This window comes from Microcaecilia unicolor, chromosome 3, assembly GCF_901765095.1.
Source record: "Microcaecilia unicolor chromosome 3, aMicUni1.1, whole genome shotgun sequence".
Classification (NCBI taxonomy): domain Eukaryota; kingdom Metazoa; phylum Chordata; class Amphibia; order Gymnophiona; family Siphonopidae; genus Microcaecilia; species Microcaecilia unicolor.
Window position 1 is genome coordinate 155,803,182 of NC_044033.1, and position 22,798 is coordinate 155,825,979.

At 47.4% G+C, this 22,798-nt stretch overlaps 1 protein-coding gene across 1 annotated transcript in view; it reads right to left on the bottom strand.

The window, feature by feature from the left end:
* Nucleotides 1–22,798, bottom strand: part of BIRC6 (baculoviral IAP repeat containing 6) — a 965,314-nt gene that overhangs the window by 866,087 nt on the left and 76,429 nt on the right. The window contains 1 exon segment of the mRNA XM_030196513.1: nt 9,858–9,969. Within this exon segment, the coding sequence (XP_030052373.1) occupies nt 9,858–9,969 (112 nt within the window).

The window sequence follows — 22,798 nt, forward strand, 5'->3', positions numbered from 1 at the left end:
CCAAGGGGAAGTGGGCGGGTTTGTGAGAATTATCAGCTTACTGTCCTTGGAGAACACCTGCTACAGGTAAGCATCTTCGCTTTCTCAGAGGACAAGCAGGCTGAAATAATCCTCACAAGTGAAGTATCCCTAGCAGCCAGGCTCACTCAAAACAATAAACATTGGTCAATTGGACCTTGCAACGGCGAGGACATAACACAGATTAACCTGAAACTATATACAAACTAGCTAAGAGTGTAGCCTGGAACAGAACAAAATGGGTCTGGGGGGAATTGGATTCTAAACCTCAAACACATTCTGCAGCACCGACTGCCCAAACCGACTGTCGCATTGAATATCCTGGTGAAGGCAGTAGTGTGATCTGAATGTGTGGACTGAAGACCACGTTGCAGCCTTGCAAATCTCTTCAATGGAGGCTGATTTTAAATGAGCCGATGCAGCCATGGCCCTGACATTATGAGACGTGACATGACCCTCAAGAGTCAGCCCAGCTTGGGCATAAGCGAAGGAAATGCAATCTGCTAGCCAATTAGAAATAGTGCATTTTCCGACGTAGACTCCTCTCCTATTGGGACCAAAAGAAAGAAACAACTGGGCGGATTGTCTGAACGGATTCGTCCGCTCCATGTAAAAGGCCAATGCTCTCTTGCGGTCCAAGGTGTGCAAACTGCTTTCGCCAGGGTGGGCATGAAGACAGGGGGAAAGATGTTGGCAAGACAATCAACTGGTTCAGATGGAACTCCGACACCACCTTCAGCAGGAACTTAGGGTGTGTGCGGAGGACTACTCTGTTGTGATGAAACTTAGTATAAGGTGCATCCACTACTAAGACCTGAAGCTCACTATCCCTATGAGCTAAAGTAACAGCCACCAAGAAAACGATCTTCCAGGTCCAAGTACTTCAGATGTCAGGAATTCAGTGGCTCAAAAGGAGCTTTCATCAGCTGGGTGAGAACGAAGTTGAGATCCCATGACACTAGCGGAGGTTTGACTGGGGGTTTTCACAAGAGCAAACCTCTCATGAATCAAGCAACTAAAGGCTGTCCAGAGATAGGCTTATCCTCTATACATTGATAAGCACTAATTGCACTAAGGTAAACCCTTAGGGAGTTGGTCTTGAGACCAGACTCTGATAAGTGTAGAAGGTATTCAAGCAGGGTCTATGTAGGACAAGAAAGGGGATCTATGGCCTTGCTGTCACACCAGACAGCAAACCTCCTTCATTTAAAAGAGTAACACCTCTTAATGGAATCTTTTCTGGAAGTAAACAAGACTCGGGAGACACACTCCGAAAGACCTAAGGAAGCAAATTCTAAGCTCTCAACATCCAGGCCAAGAGACCCAGAGACTGGAGGTTGTGATGTAGAAGCGACCCCTCTTTCTGAGTGATGAGGGTTGGAAAACAATCCAATCACCACGGTTTTACGGAGGACAACTCCAGAAGAAGAGGGAACCAAATGATGCGGCCAATATGGCGCAATCAGGATCATGGTTCCGCAGTCTTGCCTGAGTTTCAACAAAGTCTTCCCCACCAGAGGTATGGGAGGATACGCGTACAGGAGACCTGTTCCTCGATGTTGGAGAAAGGCATCTGATGCTAGTCTGTCGTGAGCCTGAAGTCTGGAACAGAACTGAGGGACCTTGTGGTTTACTTGAGTAGCAAAGAGATTCACCGAGGGGTACCCCATGCTGGAAAGATCTCACGGGCTACGCCCATATTCAGTGACCAATGCTCAGCCTGTTGGCCAGACTGTTTACGCCTGCCAGATAAGTGGCTTGCAGAAACATGCCATGAAGGCACACCCAAAGCCACAGCTGGAAGGCTTCCTGACACAGAGAGCACGATCCAGTGCCCCCCTGCTTGTTGGTATAGTACATTGCAACCTGTTTGAGTCAAGATAATTTGGTTGGATAGCCGATCTCAAAGCCTTTAGAGAGTTCCAGATTGCTTGGAGCTCCAGGAGGTTGATCTGAAGAACTGTTTCCTGGGGGGAACCAGGCTCACTGAGTGTGAAGCCCATCTACATGATTCCCCCACCCCACCCCAGGAAAGATGCATCCATCGTCAACACTTTCTGAGGCTGAGGAATTTGGAATGGATGTCCCACGGTCAGATTGGATCGAACTGTCCACCACTGAAGAGAATGTGCAAAGTCTGTGGGACACATGGATAACACCTTCTAGATTCCCCGTGGCTTAACACTGAGAAGCTAGGGTCCATTGAGCAGATCTCATGTGCAGACGTGCCATGGGCGTAATATGAACTGTGGAGGCCATGTGCCCCAAGAGTGTCAACATCTGCTGAGCTGTGACTTGCCGAGATGCTTGAACCATGAACACCAGAAAAAGAAGGCTGTCTGTCCAGGTCTCTGGAAGATAGACTCAAATCATTCTTGTGTCGAGCAATGCTCCAATGAACTCCAATTTCTGGACTGGTGTTAAATAGGACGGGGTAATTTATTACGAACCCTAGTAGTTCCAGCACCTGAATAGTCATCCGCATAGAATCCCGAGCACCATCCTCCGAGGTGCTCTTCACCAGCCAATTATCGAGATAAGCGAACACATGCACTCCCAGCCTGCATAGGACTGCTGCAACTACCGCTAGGCATTTTGTGAACACTCTGGGAGTTGACACTAGGTACTGGAAGCGCTGCATTCCCAGCCGAAATCGAAGATATTTCCTGTGAGCTTGAAGTATCGGGATACGAGTATAAGCGTCCTTCAAGTCCATAGAGCATAGCCTAATGATGGCCACGACTAAAAATAAAAGGAAACTTGTCGTGGGCCAAAGGAAAACTAAGAAATAAGAGGAACGTTTTTTTAAATAACACTATAAGAAAGAAAAAGAGCGAAAAATACAATCGAACTGTATAAACAGGAACTGAAGGGTCTCCCGGGGGAAGAAGCATAGCCAGGGTAAACAGCTGCCACTCCTCACGCAGAAAAAGAAAGTATCTAAGGAGCACAGCCATCAGGTGGGCGGGAAAGCATTCAGCACATGTGCAGTCGGACGCATGGCACGCTAGGAAAGCTCTAGGAACATTTTTTGCTATTTCAAATGCCGGTTCTCGGGCCAGCACGGATCGCAGACCCATTTTTGAGGATTATTTCAGCCTGCTTGTCCTCGAATACCCAATTGTTGTAACCATTAATTATATTTCACACAACATTATCATAAGTAACATCTAATCATGCCTAATTTTTCTCATTATTCAACATTTCAGTCTATTAATCCAGATAGAGCTCCTCCATTGTGCTATAGGTTTCTACTAAGATCTTCAGTGTGGACTCCATTTCAAATTATATCATTCACTTGTTCCACATCTCACCTTCAATAATTTCGATGACTTCTAAAAATATCTGTCCATACCACCAGCTACTCCTTCGTCTCCCAGATTTTCTTCATATGCTGCCCAAATAACCCCCCCCCCCTTCTGTTAAAACCCAACAGTTCTGTGTTTCAATATAAAAGCATCATCAGGGGTTTAACTTAAACAATCCTTGCCCTGATTTACGATCACAAATCCAGGAGGCACTCCAATACAGACTTGAGAGCAATGGCGCCAGGAGCCCCAAACTCCCTGTTACCTAGTAACATCAACACTTGAATGGCTCTCTGCACTGATTCTTGCGCAACCTCCTTGGATGTGCTCTTGACTATCCAACCGTCTAGTAAGGGAAACAAATTTACTCCTGATCTGTGTAGCAATGCTGCAACTATGGCAAGGAATTTGGAGAAGAGTCAGGGAGTGGATGCAAGGCCAAAAGGCAGGACCCAATACTGGTAATACTTCCCTAACTGGAATCTGAGATACGTCCTGTGACTAGGATGTACCTGTATGTTGGTGTAAGCATCCCTGAAGGCCAAAGTGCACAGCCAATTGTTTGCCTGAATCGTAGGGAGCAGGGCGCCCTGGGAAAACACCATGATTTTTTATTTGACCAGATACTTGTTCAGGGCCCTAAGGTCTAGGATGGGATGAAATCCCTGTGTCTTTTTGGGCACAAGTAAATACTTGGAATATGATCCCTTTCCTTCTTGTCCATGTGGTCGAGCCCATACTACTACTATTTAGCATTTCTATAGCGCTACAAGGCGTACGCAGCGCTGCACAAACATAGAAGAAAGACAGTCCCTGCTCAAAGAGCTTACAATCTAATAGAGTTGAGCTCATGCCCCAGGGTCAGTAGAAGGGTTCATAAGAACATAAGAATACTGGGTCACGCCAATGATCCATCTAGCCCAGTAGCCTGTTTCCAACAGTGGCCAATCCAAGTAACAAGTACCTGGCAGAATCCCAAATAGTAATAGTGGCTTCCCCCTCTCAATAGCAGATTATGGACTTTTCCTTCAGGAACTTGTCCAAACCTTTTATAAAACCCAGATATCCACATCCTCCAGCAATGAGTTCCAGAGCTTAACTATTCGCTGACTGAAAAATATTGCCTCTTGTTTTAAAATTATTGCCATATTACTTCATTGAGTGTCCCCTTGTTTTTGCAAGCATGTCCTGTTGCTGAGTGCTGAACCATGATGCTCTCTGTGGCCAATCTGGAGGAACTTTGACAATTTAGGGTAAAACCTCCCCCTCCCCCCCCCCCCGAAAGACTATTTGTAGAACCCACCAGTTGGAGGATACAAGGGGACATATCTTTCTGGGGGGGGGGGGGGGGGGGGGGGAATTCAGCCTCCCTTCTACTGGCACGTCATCCAGGACGGTCAATCTCTTGGAGTCAGTCAAAAAGTTGTCCCCTACTTTGAATGGGGACCTGGCTGGGCTTTTTGTGGCTGTGGTGGCTGCTGCTGTTGAGGGCAGGAGCAGAAGTCCAAGTCCTGGGATTGCGGGGAAGGGCAGGCTGGAGGAGAATACCTATGTCTGAGTAACAGAATATCCTCTGGTCTTCACCCAAGAACCTTCGAGAAGTAGAGAGCACAGAAAGAGTGGGCTGAGAGAGGGACTTCACGGTTATCAGTTGTCTTCTTGATGAAGTCAGTGACCTACTCCATTTTGTCCCCAAAAAGGTTATTTTGATAAAGGATATCCACCTGTTTCTTCTGAGCTGCCAAGTTTTAGGTCTGAAGCACGCAGCCAGGCAGGTCAGGGCAAGCCAGTACCTGAAGCAGAGACCCTGGATGCCACATCAAAAGCATCATAGGCTGCCCAGGTCCTGTGCCTCCTTCTGCTGCCTTCTCTGGAGGCACAGCATCCACAAACTCTGCTACACTGCGCTCCAAGTTCTGCTTGCAGATTCTCATATAGAGCTGGTAAAGACTATATGTGGGTTAGAAGCATAGAGCCCTAAAAAAATCTTTCCTCCGAAGATACAAGAGCTCTAGCATCTCACTCCTGGGACACTGAGGTATGGGTCTTTGAAATCTTGACCCTCTTTAGAGTAGATTCAACCACCACAGCATGGTGAGAACGTTGCTGCTTCTCCAACCTAGAAGTCTTTTGGACTCCATACACAGAGTCCGCCTTCCTAGAAACAGACTGCACAGAGAGAGGAGTTTCTCCAATTCCTCAGCTGTGCTGCTCTAATGATGCCAAGCACAGGCACTGTCACAGCATACTAGTTGAGGGGGGGGGGGAATACTCATAGTCAAGGACATACAACATCTCAGCCCTGGGCTTCTCCTCAACCTCCAAATGGAGGATGACTTTGGTCATCTCCCTCAAAAAGCTGATAAAGGCAAGCTTCTCTGGGAGAGACCACCCTTTGTTAAAATGAGAAAGGGTCTGAAGCTAGACTAAGAGAGTCCTCATCCAAGTCCTCTGGTTCAATGTCGGATGCACAAGAGCAGTTCAAACCAGAATCAGTGAAATATTCTTCACGAGAAGGCCGAGTCTGTGTCTGCCTCAGCCTACTGGACTTACATCCAGCCTGATCAAGAGCACCGAGGAACAAACCCCTTTCCTGGACACCAGGGATGCTTCATCTCCTGATGGGCTAGAGAGGAGCAACACTTCTTCCAATGCCAATACCGGCCAATGATGAGGCACTGGCGTCAATGAAGGAGTAACAAACCAAGCACTGGCCTCCAGGATCCACTGGGATGGGGTCATAATCAACCGATGCCCTCAGAGCCTCAGCATTGCACCAAGCCAAGATGCACCTCCTGAAATTGGATCCAGAACAGCTCCTCGGGAGTAGGCATCAGTAAAGGTGGGGGCCAATGTCAGTGCTAGGACAGCCTGCAAGGATGATAAAGCAGAACAGAAGACTGGTCCTGACAATGACGAGACTAGTGCACTGGCACCACCTCCACAGAAGGGAAGAAGTCCTCTTGGCACCGCTTTTCAGATACTGGTACCAATGTTGTTACTCTTTTGCCTTTGCACAATGCATGACTTCAAGGTCCCTTGCTGCCAAGGATGATGTCACATCCTGGCGTGTCCTCAGTAATGACAGGGAACTATTGGTGTCCAATGCAGCAGTAGGTGAAGGCCCCTCTATATTGGTGAAACACCAGTGTCCATTGCAGCTCCGGTAGCTATAGGGATCGATGCCTCTAATGCTTTATGTCGATGGACTGGACTTAGAAGCGCCAAAAAGTATTTTTTGTGCTGGGTCTCAACTCTTTTGGGTTCTCTTCTGCACTTGAGAACAGTTACAGGCTTGGAGGTCAGGTTCTAGGTACAGCAAGCACCAGCTGCGCGGGTCAATAACAAAGATGACCTTGCTGCACTGAGAAAATGTTTTAAAACCACTGAGGGCAAGATGCACTAAAGACTCGTTAAAGCCCTTTCCTTACCAATTCCCTTAGTGAATCGGTAAGAAACAGGCAAGCATCAAGGAATAGGAATGCAAATGAGCTGCTCGTTGTAGCTCACTTGCATTCTCTATTCCGTCATTAAACTGTCGAACAGTCGGCAGGTCAAGCATGCGCAGAGCAGCCAAGCTTTATGCCAAAGAAAATCCTTTATGGATGTCCATCAATATATATTAAAAAAAAACAAAAAAACGACAAGCTGTGCCTATGGACATCGTTTATGGATACCAGGATCTGCAACAGAGCAGACACCGTGGAAAAAGTGGACAACATGAAAAATGATCTGCAAAAATAAGACAAATGGTCTAATGTTGGCAGTTAAAATTTAATGTGAAGAAATGCAGAGTGATGTACTGAGAGAGTAGAAATCCAAGAGAGCTATATGTGCTAGGAAGTGAGAGGCTGAATATGTACAGTGGGAGAGGGACCAAACCGTAGTACTGTCTGAGGATCTAAAGGCAATAAAACAATGTGACAAGGCAGTGGCTATAGTCAGAAGGATGCTAAGCTAAATAGAGAAAGGCATAACCAGAAGAAAGGAGATGGTGATGCCCATGTACAATGACAAAAAAACCAATCCCTTTGCAAAACCAAATAAGGAAAAACAAAATGAAAAGGGTAACCAAATAAGGAAAAACAAAATGAAAAGGGTAATTACCAAAGTACCAACCAAGGGATATTTATTAAAAATGTCACAAAGATCAACTAAAAAGACATGCAGTGCATAGGGATATATAAAAATGATATCAAGACTCAATGCAGGTCCCCACTCTCCAGGGCTGTGAAGGCAAAATGAAAGCAGCTGCTAAAAGTAGTGCAGCTGATAAACAACCTGTAAAAATTCATTTTGGCAACAAAATAAATATCAAAAGAAAATGGAACAGTGGTTTAAATCAACAGAGTGGGGGCTGCTTGATGTTTATATATGTCTTTAAACAGTACAAGGGATTTACAAAGTCCAGCTGAGGTTGAGACTTCTGAAGCGGGCGCACTGCGCACCGAAACAAAGAACTGTGTCGAGTCTTCATATCATTTTTATAGATCCTTATGGACTGTATGATTTTTAGTGGATTGATCTTTGTGACATTTTTAATAAATAACCCTTGATTGGTCGTTCTCCTTTTCGTTTTGTGATGCCCCTGTACAAAACACTGGTGAGGCTCCCACTTGGACTACTGTGTTCAGTTTTGGAGGTCGTACCTTGCTAAAGATAAAAAACTTGAAGCAGTTCAGAGAAAGGTGACAAAAAATGGTATGGGGTTTGCACCAAGAAAAACGTATGAGAAGATACTTGAAGACCTGAATATACATACAATAGAAGAGAGAAGGGATGGGGGAGATATGATAAAAACATTTAAATACAAGGTATTCAACATAAATCTTTTCCAGAGATGGAAAAGCAGAAAAACTAGAGGACATGAACTGAAGTTGCAGGGTGGCAGACTTAGAAGTAATGTCAAGAAATACTTTTTAAACAGAGTGGTCGATGCCTGGAATGCCCCCCTGGTGGAAGTGGTAGAGACAGAAACAGATAGAATTCAAAGAGGTATGGTATAAACAAAAAGGATCCCTAAATAGAAAAAGGATAGTATCAAAGCAAAAAACTTAAATGATCTCATAGATGTTGAATGTGTTATGATGGGCAGGAGTGGTGCTCAGATGGCAACTCTAGCTGTGAGGAACTAAGGCCAGTGCTGGGCAGACTTCTACAGTCTATGTCCCATATGTGGGAATAGAGATCAGAATACACACAGTGCCAAGAAAACCTCTACAATCTATGTCCAAAAAATGATAGAAACATCAGGATCACTTATACATATTTTCCACCACATTCATAGCTGGCTTAATCATAAATTGATAATGAATATGACTGTTGGCCAGGCTGGATGGACCACACAGGTCTTTATCTGCCATCATCTACTATGTTAACTATCTTCCAGTGTGGTTCCCTCCCGTTACTTTCCCATGCCAATCCAGTAATGACAGGCCACAGCTCCCTCTAGAATACAGAGAATGTGGACCCCAAGGCTGACCACATGATGTCACTTTTATGCAATGGCTAGAGCTCACGCCACCCTAGACTAGGAATTCTTAACCAGTGGTGCCAAGACCTTCAACAGATGCAGAAAAAGGTCAAAGAGTGCAGAGAAGGGTCTTGAAATCTGAGGCAATTGAAACTTTCTAAACAGAGTGAAGGCAGTTATTGGTAGTATAATTGTAATACTGTAATTTTAGTTAACATGTTAGCAGTTAGAACTGCTTAACAGTTAGCTATATATGTAGTGTTAGTAGTCACCAATGGACACCTGGTTAGGAAGGGGGTGCGAAATATTCACTGATCAGTTAAAGGGATGCAGGAACCAAAAAGGTTAAAAATCTCTACCCTAGATTATGAATAATTCTCCACAATATTCCTAATCCCAGCAATTTAAGGAGTGCAAGCCAACTATAAAACCTAACCATGGCAAATTACAGCACAACTACTTAGCAATGAGATAGGGCTGATGACAATCGATTTGCACCAGTTCAAATAGTCCACTTTCTCCTCCCTGACTGAATAAATTTTTTATATAATGGAATTAAGCTAATTTTTATGACCTGAACTCTCTAATCAACTAGTTTCATCTGCGTTATACCTAACGCTTCTATTTCATTTGGATAATTGGAACTATCCCACCAATCAGCAGCTTCAGTCCAAGAATTGTTTTATTCACTTTATTAAGCAGAAGATCATGAAATTGTTGGTTGCTCACTCAGCCTTGGATGTTTTAAACTGTGTTCAAAATTAACAACAAATGTTATTTTAACTACAAATGAATTTAAACATTTGAATTTAAAAATAAACTATGAAGTATCAGGAGACCAACCTGTTACCAGAAGGATATGAACTTCTCAAAGGTGCTGCTCTTCTCCATATGACTTTCTAATGCAGTCTTCATACAACTGAAGGCAAAGAACTAAATTTCCCAACTATAAGCACTTAACTAATAGCTAGAGGTTCACCAACTCAAATGTCATAAAACACCTGAAATTTAGAACTACACACATTTTTTTTTAAGTTTGGGAAGCAGAATAATCTTACCTGATGATAGAATCCAGCTTGAGCCATGGGATCTGGCTGAGCCCACCTGTACCCTACATGAGGCCATGAAGTGAAAGTCTCCCGCCTGTTTGCCTCGCTATACATCAAAGACCTAAAAAAAAAAAATGCAGCAATACTTTGTTACAGTTCAGTCTAAGCACTGAAATCGGTTAATAAGGGAGTATACACTGTGATCATGTATTAGTCAGGAAAACTCTAGCTTTCTGTAATCTCATCATATTATCTATATTAATAAATCCCACCTTGAACATTCTGAAGCTCACTCCAAGGCAGAGAAGCTCACTCCAAGGCAGAGAAGCACAAAAATCCTGTAGTCTTCATAGGCTAGGACCAGTCACCCTCACTCAAAGACCCGCCCTCACCCCCGCCCCATGTGTACATAAAAAGCTACCTCAACATTCTGAAGACAACCTGCTGAAGCCATCTGCAAAATCCCTAAACAGTTTGTATGTTCATGGTGGTGAAGCCATCCAACTCACCATGTCTCTCTGCCCCGCCCTCGAGGGCGGAACACAGAGAGTAAAGGGATCCATAAAAGCACCCCTACCAACTGGCAACCCCCTCCAACAAACAACGACCCAGGCAGGGGGAGTGTTTCCGTACTCCTCCCCCTGCCTAGGAATCGCTACAGACTGCTGGCAAACTCCCCAACCACATGACCACAAAAGCCACCCGCAACCCCCCCACACAAACACACACACAGAAACACACACACAGAAACACACACACAGAAACAAACACACACACACACAGAAACAAACACACACACACACACACAGAAACAAACACACACACACACACACAGAAACAAACACACACACACACACACACAGAAACACACACACAGAAACAAACACACAGAAACAAAGAAACAAACACACAGAAACAAACACACACACACACAGAAACACACACAGAAACACACACACACAGAAACAAACACACACACACACACACAGAAACAAACACACACACACACACACACAGAAACAAACACACACACACACACACACAGAAACAAACACACACACAGAAACAAACACACACACACACACACACAGAAACAAACACACACACACACACACACAGAAACAAACACACACACACACACACACAGAAACAAACACACACACACACACACAGAAACAAACACACACACACACACACACCACAGCACACAGAAACAACACACACACACACACAGAAACAAACACAACAACACACACACAAACACACACACACACACACAGAAACAAACACACACACACACACAACAAACACACACACACAGAAACAAACACACACACAGAAACAAACACACACACACACACAGAAACACACACACACACACACAGAAACAAACACACAGAAACACACACACACACAAGAACAACACACACACACACACAGAAACAAACACACACACACACAGAAAACAACAACACAAAACACACACGAACAAACACACACCACACAGAAACAAACACACACACACACACAGAAACAAACAAACACACACCACACAGAAACAAACACACACACAGAAACAAACAAACACACACACACAGAAACAAACACACACACAAAACAACACACACACACAGAAACAAACACACACACACACACAGAAACAAACACACACACACACACAGAAACAAACACACACACACACAGAACAACACACACACACACACACCACACACATAAACAACACACACACACACAGAAACAAACACACACACCACACACACACCCACACACACACCCACACACAGAAACAAACACACACACACACAGAACACACACACACACACACCCACACACACAAACACACACACACACACCAAACAACCACACACACACACACACAGAAACACACACACACACACACACACACAGTAAACACACACACAACCCACACCACACATAACAAACAAACACACACACCCACAACACCACACACACACATAAACACACACCACAGAAACACACACACACAGAAACAAACACACACACACAAAACACACACACACACACACATAACAAACACACACACACACACACAAAACAAACACACACACACAGAAACACACACACACACATAAACAAACACCACACACCCACACAACAAACACACACACACACATAAACAAACACACACAACACACACAAACAAACACCACACACACACACACATAAACACACACACACCACCACAGAAACAAACACACACACACACACACACAAACAAACACACACACACACACATAAACAAACACACACACACACACATAAACAACACACACACACACACACAGAAACAACACAAACACACCACACACACAAACAAACACAAACACACAACAAAACACATAAACAAACACAAACACACACACCACACAGAAACAACACAAACACACACACACACACAGAACAAACACACCACCACACAGAAACAAAACACACACACACACACCACAGAAACACACACACACAGCAAACAAACACACACACATAAACAAACACACACCACATAAACAAACACACACCACAGAAAACAAACAAACACACAGAAACAACACACACACACACACACAGAAACAAACACACACACAAAACAAACACACACACATAAACAAACACACACACACACACACAGAAACAAACACACACACACATAAACACAAACACACACACATAACAAACACACAAACACAACACACACAAAAACAAACAGAAACCACACACACACACACAGAACACATAAACAACACACACACACACACACAAGAACAAACATAAACAAACACACCCACACACACAACACACCACACATAAAAAACAAACAAACACACACACACACACACACACACAACAAACATAAACAAACACACCACACACACACATAAACAAACATAAACAAACACCACACACACACACAGAAACAACACAACACAACACAAACAACCACACACACAGACAACATAAACAAACACCACACACACACCACACAGAACAACAAACACACACACCACACACACACACACATAAACAAACATAAACACACACACACACACACACACACATAAACAAACAGAACAACACACACACACACACACAGAAACAAACAGAAACACACACAAACAAACACACACACAGAAACAAACACACACACACACACAAACACACACACACAGAAACAAACACACACAGAAACAAACACACACAGAAACACACACACACACAGAAACAAACACACACACACAGAAACAAACACACACAGAAACAAACACACACAGAAACAAACACACACACACAAAACAACACACACACACACAGAAACAAACACACACACACACAAAACAAACACACACACACCACATAACAAACACACACACACACACATAAACAAACACACACACACACACAGAAACAAACACACACACACACACACACAGAAACAAACACACACACACACACACACACACAGAAACAACCACACAAACACACACACACACAGCCTCGACGGTGCACCTCTAAGTGCCCCCCCCGCCGCATCGCCACAACAACCCGTGCAACGGGGCATCAGAAAGCCCCTACCCCCTTCCCTCCTCGCCGCATCACCCAACCCCTCCCCCGCCGTGTCACCAAGCCCTTCCCCCCACATCGACCGCCTCGGCACCTGCGACCGCTAATACAAACTCTGTCCGGGGGCTGCTGCTGCTTCTATTCAGCAGCAGCAGCCCGTACATTAAAAAAACAAACAAAAAAACAACCTCCTAAAACGCACCTTCGTGGAGAACCATCTCACATTGGCTGACGTCTCTACAGCCGCTCCTCCTCTCCCTTCAACGTCAGTGCCCCTGCCGGAAGACCCCGGAGAAATGCCGAGACGTCAGAGGGGAGAGGAGGAGCGCATGCTGAGACTTCAGCCAATGTGAGATGCTTCTCAACGGAGGTGCGTTTAGGAGGATTTTTTTTGTTTGTTTTCTTTATGTACGGGCTGCTGCTGCTGAATAGCAGAAGCAGCAGCCGCCGGACACAGTTTGTATTAGCGGTTGCGGGTGGCGAGGGGGTTGATGAGGGGGGGAGGGGCTTGGTGATGTAACACGGTGGGGGGGGTCGGGGGATGCACGAAGGGGGGGGGGCAAAGGGCTTTCTTTGGGTGCTGTGCCGGCTGGGGGGGGGAAGTGGGGTCTCGCTGGACATGGGTGGCTGGAAGGAAGCAGGGGGAGGGGAGGGTTGCTGCACATGGGTGGCTGCAGGGGGGGCAGGGAACAGGGAGATAGGATGGGGCTCCACACACCACATGGGTGCCTGCAAGGGAGACAGGGGATACAGGACGGACACTGCAGGGCGGGCAGGGGGGTTGGTGGTCATCAGGGGGGGACAGGTGGGTCGATGGACATGGCTGGCTACAGGGGAGGAACAGGGAAAAAGGAGAGGAGTGTCCTCAGACATGGGTGGCTGCACAGGAGAGTCGCTGGACATGGGTAGCTGCAGGGGGGGCAGGGGGACAGAAGTGTCGCTGGACACGACTGGCTGCAGGGGGGGCAGGGGAGAGAGGAGGGATGCTACGCATGCGTGCCTGCAGGGGGACAGGAGGGATGGTGAGGGGGGGCCCTGAGACCACATGGGTGGCTGCAGGGGGAGCAGGGGAGAAAGGAAGGACGCAGCAGGGGGAGAGGAGGGTTGATGGGCATGGGTGGCTGCAGGGGGTGCTGGACATGGGTGGCTGCAGGGGGAACACGGGGAGAGGAGGGTCACTGCACATGCCTGGCTGCAAGAGGGCAGGGAGAGGGAGGGGGTGAGGGGGTTCCTCACACCACACACGCAGTCACTCATTCTCTGTCTGCCACATACACTCTCACTCACACACTCACTGTCTTTGTCCCTCTCTCTCACACAGTGTCACACAGAAACACAAGCACTGTCTCTCACACACTCTCTCTCTCGCACAAACACATACACTCTCTCTCTCTCACATTCTCTCTCTGACACACACGCTCCATCTCTCACACACGCTCTTTCTGAAACATACACTCCAAGGAAAACCTTGCTAGTGCCCGTTTCATTTCTAACAGAAACGGGCCTTTTTTACTAGTATCTAATATTTTGCAAAAGCAGTTGGTTTAACAGATTATAAATGGCCACCATCGTGCATGGCTGACTGCACTGAAAGCAAAGTTACTTACCTGTAGCAGGTATTCTCCGAGGACAGCAGGCTGATTGTTCTCACATATAGGTGACGTCCAACGGCAGCCGCAGGAATGGAATCTTACTAGCAAAAAAGTTTGCAGAGCCCTTTGCAATGCGCACGCGCACTGCACATGCGCGACCATCTACCCGCCCGAAACGCGAAAGTGCCTCAGTCAAATCACAACCAAAGGGAAGGAAAGATACAACTCCAAAAGGGAGGTGGGCGGGTTGGTGAGAACAATCAGCCTGCTGCCCTCGGAGAATACCTGCTACAGGTAAGTAACTTAGCTTTCTCAGAGGACAAGCAGGCTGCTTGTTCTCACATATGGGTATCCCTAGCCCCCACTCAAAACAACAAACAGGGTCAACTGGGCCTCGCAACGGCGAGGACATAACTGAGATTGACCTGAAAAATAACATCTGAGAGTGCAGCCTGGAACAGAACAAAAATGGGCCTAGGGGAGTGGAGTTGGATTCTAGACCCCAAACAGATACTGCAGCACCGACTGCCCAAACCGACTGTCGCGTCGGGTATCCTGCTGAAGGCAGTAATGAGATGTGAATGTGTGGACTGATGACCACGTTGCAGCTTTGCAAATCTCTTCAATAGTGGCTGATTTCAAGTGGGCCACTGACGCCGCCATGACTAACACTATGAGCTATGACATGACCCTCAAGAGTCAGCCCAGCTTGGGCGTAAGTGAAGGAAATGCAATCTGCTAGCCAATTTGAAATGGTGCGTTTCCAGACAGCTACTCCCCTTGTGTTGGGATCAAAAGAAACAAACATTTGGACGGACTGTCTGAATGGGCTTGTCCGCTCCAGATAGAAGGCCAATGCTCGCTTGCAGTCCAATGTATGCAACTGACGTTCAGCAGGGCTGGTATGAGGATGGGAAAAGAATGTTGGCAAGACAATTGACTGGTTCAGAAGGAACTCCGACACCACCTTCGGCAAGACTTAGGGTGAGTGCGGAGGATTACTCTGTCATGATGAAATTTATTATATGCAGCATAGGCTACCAAGGCTTGGAGCTCAGTGACTCTATGAGCTGAAGTAACAGCCACCAAGAAAATGACCTTCCAGGTCAAGTACTTCAGATGGCAGGAATTCAGTGGTTCAAAAGGAGCTTTCATCAGCTGGATGAGAATGACGTTGAGATCCCATGACACTGGTGGAGATCTGACAGGGGGCTTTGACAAAAGCAAACCTCTCATGAAGCAAACAACTAAAGGCTGTCCAGAGATAGGCTTACCTTCTACACGATAATGAAAAGCACCGAATGCACTAAGATGAACCCTTACGGAGTTGGTCTTAAGACCAGACTCAGACAAGTGCAGAAGGTATTCAAGCAGGGTCTGTGTAGGACAAGAGCGAGGGTCTGAGGCCCTCGCTCTTCCATTTAAAAGAGTAACTCTTTATAGTGGAATCTTTCCTGGAGGCAAGCAAGACTCGAGAGACACCCTCCGACAGACCCAAGGAGGCAAAGTCTACGCTCTCAACATCCAGGCCGTGAGAGCAAGAGACTGGAGATTGGGATGCAGAAGCGCCCCCTCGTTCTCAGTTATAAGGGTTGGAAAGCACTCCAATCTCCACGGTTCTTCAAAGGACAACTCCAGAAGAAGAGGGAACCAGATCTGGCACAGCCAGAAGGGCGCAATCAGAATCATGGTCCCACGATCCTGCTTGAGTTTCAGCAAAGTCTTCCCCACCAAAGGTATGGGAGGATACGCATACAGGAGACCCTTCCCCCAATAAAGGAGAAAGGCATCCGACGCTAGCCTGTAGTGGGCCTGAAGTCTGGAACAGAACTGAGGGACCTTGTGATTGCCTGAGCAGCAAAGAGATCGACCAAGGGGGTGCCCCACGCTTGAAAATCTGACGTACCACTCTCGAGTTGAAAGACCACTCGTGAGGTTGCACTATCATCCTCAGCCTGTCGGCCACGCTGTTTACCGCCTGTCAGATACGTGGCTTGGAGAAACATGCTGTGACGGCGAGCCCAAAGCCACATCTGGACGGCTTTCTGACACAGGGGGCGTGATCCAGTGCCCCCCTGCTTGTTGATGTAATACATGGCAACCTGATTGTCTATCTGAATTTGAATAATTTGATTGGACAGCCGATCTCTGAAAACCTTTAGAATGTTCCACACCGCTCGGAGCTCCAGGAGATTGATCTGAAAACCGGTTTCCTGGAGGGACCAACGTCCTTGAATGTGAAGCCCATCGACATGGGCTCCCCACCCGAGGAGACGCATCCGTTGTCAGCACCTTTTGTGGCTGAGGAATTTGAAAGGACGTCCCAAGGTCAAATTGGATTGAATTGTCCACAAAAGTAGGGATTTGAGAAAACCCCGTGGACAGCTGGATCGCGTCCTCTAGATCCCCGGCAGCTTGAAACCACTGGGAAGCTAGGGTACATTGAGCTGATCGCATGTGAAGACGGGCCATGGGAGTCACATGAACTATGGAGGCCATGTGGCCAAGCAATCTCAACATCTGCCGAGCTGTAATCTAATGAGATGCTCGTTTCCAGGAGACGAGGGACAGGAGATTGTCTGTCCTGGCTTCGGGAAGGTAGGCATGAGCAGTCCGGGAGTCCAGCAGAGCTCCTATATATTCGAGTCTTTATACTGTAAGAAGATGGGACTTTGGAAAATTGATCACAAACCCTAGTAGCTGCAGGAGTTGAATAGTCATCTGCATGGACTGTAGAGCTCCTGCCTTCGAGGTGTTCTTTACCAGCCAATCGTCGAGATAAGGGAACGCATGCACTCCCAGCCTGCGTAGAGACGCTGCCACTACTGCCAGGCATTTTGTGAACACCCTGGGCGCAGAGGCGAGACCAAAGGGTAGCACACAGTACTGAAAATGCTGTGTTCCCAGGCGGAATCGAAGATACTGTCTGTGAGCTGGCAGTATCGGGATGTGAGTATAAGCATCCTTTAAATCCAGAGAGCATAGCCAATCGTTTTCCTGAATCATGGGAAGAAGGGTGCCCAGGGAAAGCATCCTGAACTTTTCTCGGACCACATATTTGTTCAGGGCCCTTATGTCTAGGATGGGACGCATCCCCCCTGTTTTCTTTTCCACAAGGAAGTACCTGGAATAGAATCCCAGCCCTTCCTGCCCCGGTGGCACGGGCTCGACCGCACTGGCGCTGAGAAGGGCAGAGAGTTCCTCTGCAAGTACCTGCTTGTGATAGAAGCTGAAAGACTGAGCTCCCAGTGGGCAATTTGGAGGTTTGGATATCAAATTGAGGGAGTATCCTAGCCGGACTATTTGAAGAACCCACCGGTCGGAGGTTACAAGAGGCCACCGTTGGTGAAAAGAATTTAACCTCCCTCCTACCGGCAGATCTTCCGGCACAGACACTTTGATATCGGCTATGCTCTGCTGGAGCCAGTCAAAAGCTCGTCCCTTGCTTTTGCTGGGGAGCTGCAGGGGCCTGTTGAGGCGCACGCTGTTGACGTGAACGAGCATGCTGGGGCTTAGCCTGAGCAGGCTGGCGGGAGGGTGGATTGTACCTACACTTATTATAAGTATAGGGAGCATTCCTCCTCCCCCCATTAAAACGTCTACCTGATGAGATAGATGCTGAAGGCATCCGGTGGGAGAGCTTGTCGAATACAGTGTCCCACTGGTGGACCTGTTCTACCACCTGTTGGACCTGCTCACCAAAAATGTTATCCCCCCGGCAAGGAGAGATCTGCAATTCGCTGCTGGACTCTATTCTCCAGGTCAGAGGCACACAACCATGAAAGTCTGTGCATCACTATACCCTGAGCAGCAGCCCTAGACGCAACATCAAAAGTGTTGTAAACACCCTTGGACAGGAATTTACAACACGCCTTCAGCTGCCTGACCACCTCCTGAAAAGGCTTGGCCTGCTCCAACGGAAGCTTATCGACCAAGTCAGTCAGCTGCCTCACATTGTTCCGCAAGTGGATGCTCGTATAGAGCTGGTACGACTGGATCTTGGACACGAGCATAGCAGAACGGTAGGCCTTCCTCCCAAAAAAGTCCAGAGGCCTAGATTCCCGCCCCGGGGGTGCCGAGGCGTAATCCCTAGTACTCTTAACTTTCTTGAGAGCCAGATCCACAACTCCAGAGTAATGAGGCAATTGGGTCTTCATCAACTCTGGGTCCCCGTGGATCCGATACTGGGACTCAATCTTTTTGGGGATAGTGGGATCACTTAAGGGTTTCGTCCAGTTCGCCAACAATGTCTGCTTCAGGACATTATGAAGGGGAACAGTGGACGACTTCTTAGGTGGCGAAGGATAGTCCAGGACCTCGAACATCTCAGCCCTGGGCTCATCATCAGTAACCACTGGTAAGGGAATGCCCGTAGACATTTCCCGGACAAATGACGAGAAAGACAGACTCTCAGGGGGAGAAAGCTTTCTCTCTGGCGAAGGAGTGGGATCAGAGGGAAGACCACAAGACTCCTCCTCAGAGAAATATCTGGGGTCTTCCTCTGCCTCCCACGAGGCCTCACCTTCGGTATCTGACACCAGTTCTCGAACTTCGGTCCGAAGCCGAGCCGTCTCGACGCCGAGGAACGCGGTCCTCTGTGGTGATGCCGAGAAGAAGACCCCCTCGCCGCCGGCGACAAAGCTCCCTACAGCAACGTTGACAGGGAGTCAACTTGGGTGGCAGCGGACACCGACGCCGCAAGCGGTACCGGCGTCACAGTCCTCACCACGGGCAGGGAGCCAACCGACGCATCTCTTGACAGTACCGCCAGCTCAAGCACCAGCGGTACCGGAGCAGAAGGTCGCAGCAGTCCTTCCAGAATCCCTGGAAGTATGGCTCGGAGTCGCTCGTCTAGAGGGTCTGTTGAGCAAGGCTGTGGGGGCCGGTACCGGCGACGAGGACAGAATCTGTCTAGAGCGCAGAGGCGGTACCAGGCTGTCCGGAGATGAGCGCATCAATACCTCCTGAATTGAGGGTGAGCGGTCCTCCCGGCATCGACGCTTCCTGGGTGCCGATTCCCTCGGCGCCCCAGAGCTCTTGGTATCGTGACGGGAAGGTGACCGATGACGGTGCTTCTTCGCCTTCGCTCGAAGCACGTCAGCGGTACCTCCCAGTACCGACGAGGACGTGGAATCCACACGTCTCCTCGGGGCCGGGTCCGAATGGGGTCTGCCCGGGGGGTCTGTACCACAGGAGCCCTCAAGGCAGGTGGAGACCCACTCGATGGCTCACTCCTACCAGCGTGGGATATCTGGACAGCCATCACCTGCGCTCCGGACGTCGATGCACCCTTCGATGCAGACATAGATACAGGCGATGACCTCGGTACCGCTGGCTCCGTCGACGTCGAGGGACTGGACGGCTCCGAACAACAGGTTCCACTGAGCCAATCTCGCCGTCTGGGTCCTCTTTTTCAGCTGAGGACACAGCATGCAGGCGTTGGGACAATGAGCAGCCCCCAAACACTGAAGACACGAGACGTGCCTATCAGTGAGCGAGATTATCCGGCTACAACGCGTGCACTTCTTGAAGCCGCTGGCAGGCTTCGAGGATATGGGCGGAAAAATCACGCTGGTGAGGTCAAAATTTGCGATGGTGCCGAAACAGGACACCAAAAAAGGGGAAAAAACCCATACGGGCGGCCAAAATGGCCACTCACAACAAAGAAAGAAAACTTATGGGGAAAACTAAAGAAATAAAGGAAACTAACTTTTTTTTTTTTTTACGGAGAACACGAGTCGAACTCGAGAACACACGCCAAAACTCGGCGAAAAGACAAAGAAAAGCGGCAGAAACACAGCAGGGGGCTCTCTGGGACACAGAACCACCATAAAACAGCTGTCCTGAGCCGCGGAAAAAAAAGAAACTGAGGCGCACGCTCGCACTACGGGCGGGAAGACGTTCACGCATGTACACGCGGGGGCTAGCAAACTTTGTTGCTAGGAAGATCTTCCGATCTGAACAAGCAGCCTGCTTGTCCTCGGAGAAACAATTTGTTCCAAAGTTCCAGGTCCAGATCCAATTTTTTAGGCACCAGTCTATTATTAAAGTCAGATAAATTTGTCTTCAGCCCACATATTTTAACTCCTAATATCTCATCTCTACTAACCTAAAGGGGAACTGGGTGCACAAAATCTCTATCTATGCCTCCATCAAGTTAACATTCAAGATCTAGCCATATTCACTCTAAATCCTGAGACCCTCACATAACTTTACAAATCTCTTACCACCACAGCTAAAGACTCCCTAGGCTTGGTGAAGGTAAAGTGAAGATACTTACAGGTATTCTCCAAGGAGAGCAAGGTTCTTATTCTCACAAATGGGAAGATCCACATCTCCTGGTCTGGCAACATTGCCATAGAAAGAACTAGAGCTTTCAGGAGCGCGAGCCGAATGCACGAGTACCTTCCCGGCCGCCGCATAAACGCGCCGCCTCAGTTTAATACAAAAGCAAAAAAAATCAAATAAAAACATGTAAATAGACAACTCCAAGGGGAGGTGGGTGGGAATGTGAGAATAAGAAGTCTGCCAACTGGATATAGTGTGTTTTCCCCGATGGCGACCCCCTTCCTTTTGGGATGAAAAGGAAAAAAAAAAAGCCAGGTGGAGTTTCTGAAGGGCTTCGTAGGTTTGATAGGGGGCTTGACAAAAGAAAACCTCTTATGAAGCAAACAACTAGAGGCTAACCAGAGATAGGTTTACCTTCTACACATTGATGTTAAGCACTAATTGCACACTAAGGTGAACCCTTTGGGAGTTGGTCTTGATACCAGACTCTGATAAGTGTAGAAAGTATTCAAGCAGGGTCTGTGTAGGACAAGAAAGGAGATCTATGGCCTTCTGTCACACCAGACGGCAAACCTCCTCCATTTATAAGAACACCACCTCTTCATGGAATCTTTCCTGGAAGCCAGCAAGACCCAGGAGACAAATTCTAGGCTCTCAACATCCAAGCTGCGACAGCAAGAGACTGGAGGTTGGGATGAAGAAGGGATCCTTTGCTCTGCATGAACAGGGTCAGAAAACACGCCAACCGCTACAGTTCTTTGGGGGATAACTCCAGAGGTAGAGGGAACCATATCTATCTCGGCCAGTACGGCGTGATCAGGATCATGGTTCCACAGTCTTGCTAGAGGTTCAACCCTTTCCCACTAGAGGTCGGAGGATACGCATACAGAAGGCCTGTCCGCCAATGTAGAAGGAAGGCATCTGATGCTTAGCATTCACTGCTCCCAGTGGATGCTAAAACGCACGACTGGAGGCAGTGAAGCCAAGCTCCACACTTGACCAGGTCAGGTCCAGGGACTGGATAACCTGGAAGATGCTCTTAGGCTCAACCAAGCTGAGCAGCCAAAACCAGCAGAGCAGGGAGCTAGGCCAGGAACAGGAGCACCAGCCAGCACAACCTATCATCTGCTGAGGTACAGAAAATACTGGATCTTTTCAGAGAGCCCCAACAGTTAATACCTATGAGGTCACTGTTAAAACTCTGGTTTGTTTGCTTTTTTCTATCTCTATCTGTTAGTAAGAGGAAATAACAACCACTCGTGCAGAACAGTGGAGCTGACACTAAGTTAAAAGTTAAAAGAAACATGTTTCATCTTTTTTCTGAAAGCCATGGTCATTTAAAAGCCAAATCTTTTAACATTTTGTAGGGCTTGGGGCCTGCAAGGAGGGAAGGGCTTTACTTTTGAGTTTTTGACCTTTAATGTCTCTAGGTACAGGTTAATTTCAAAAGCA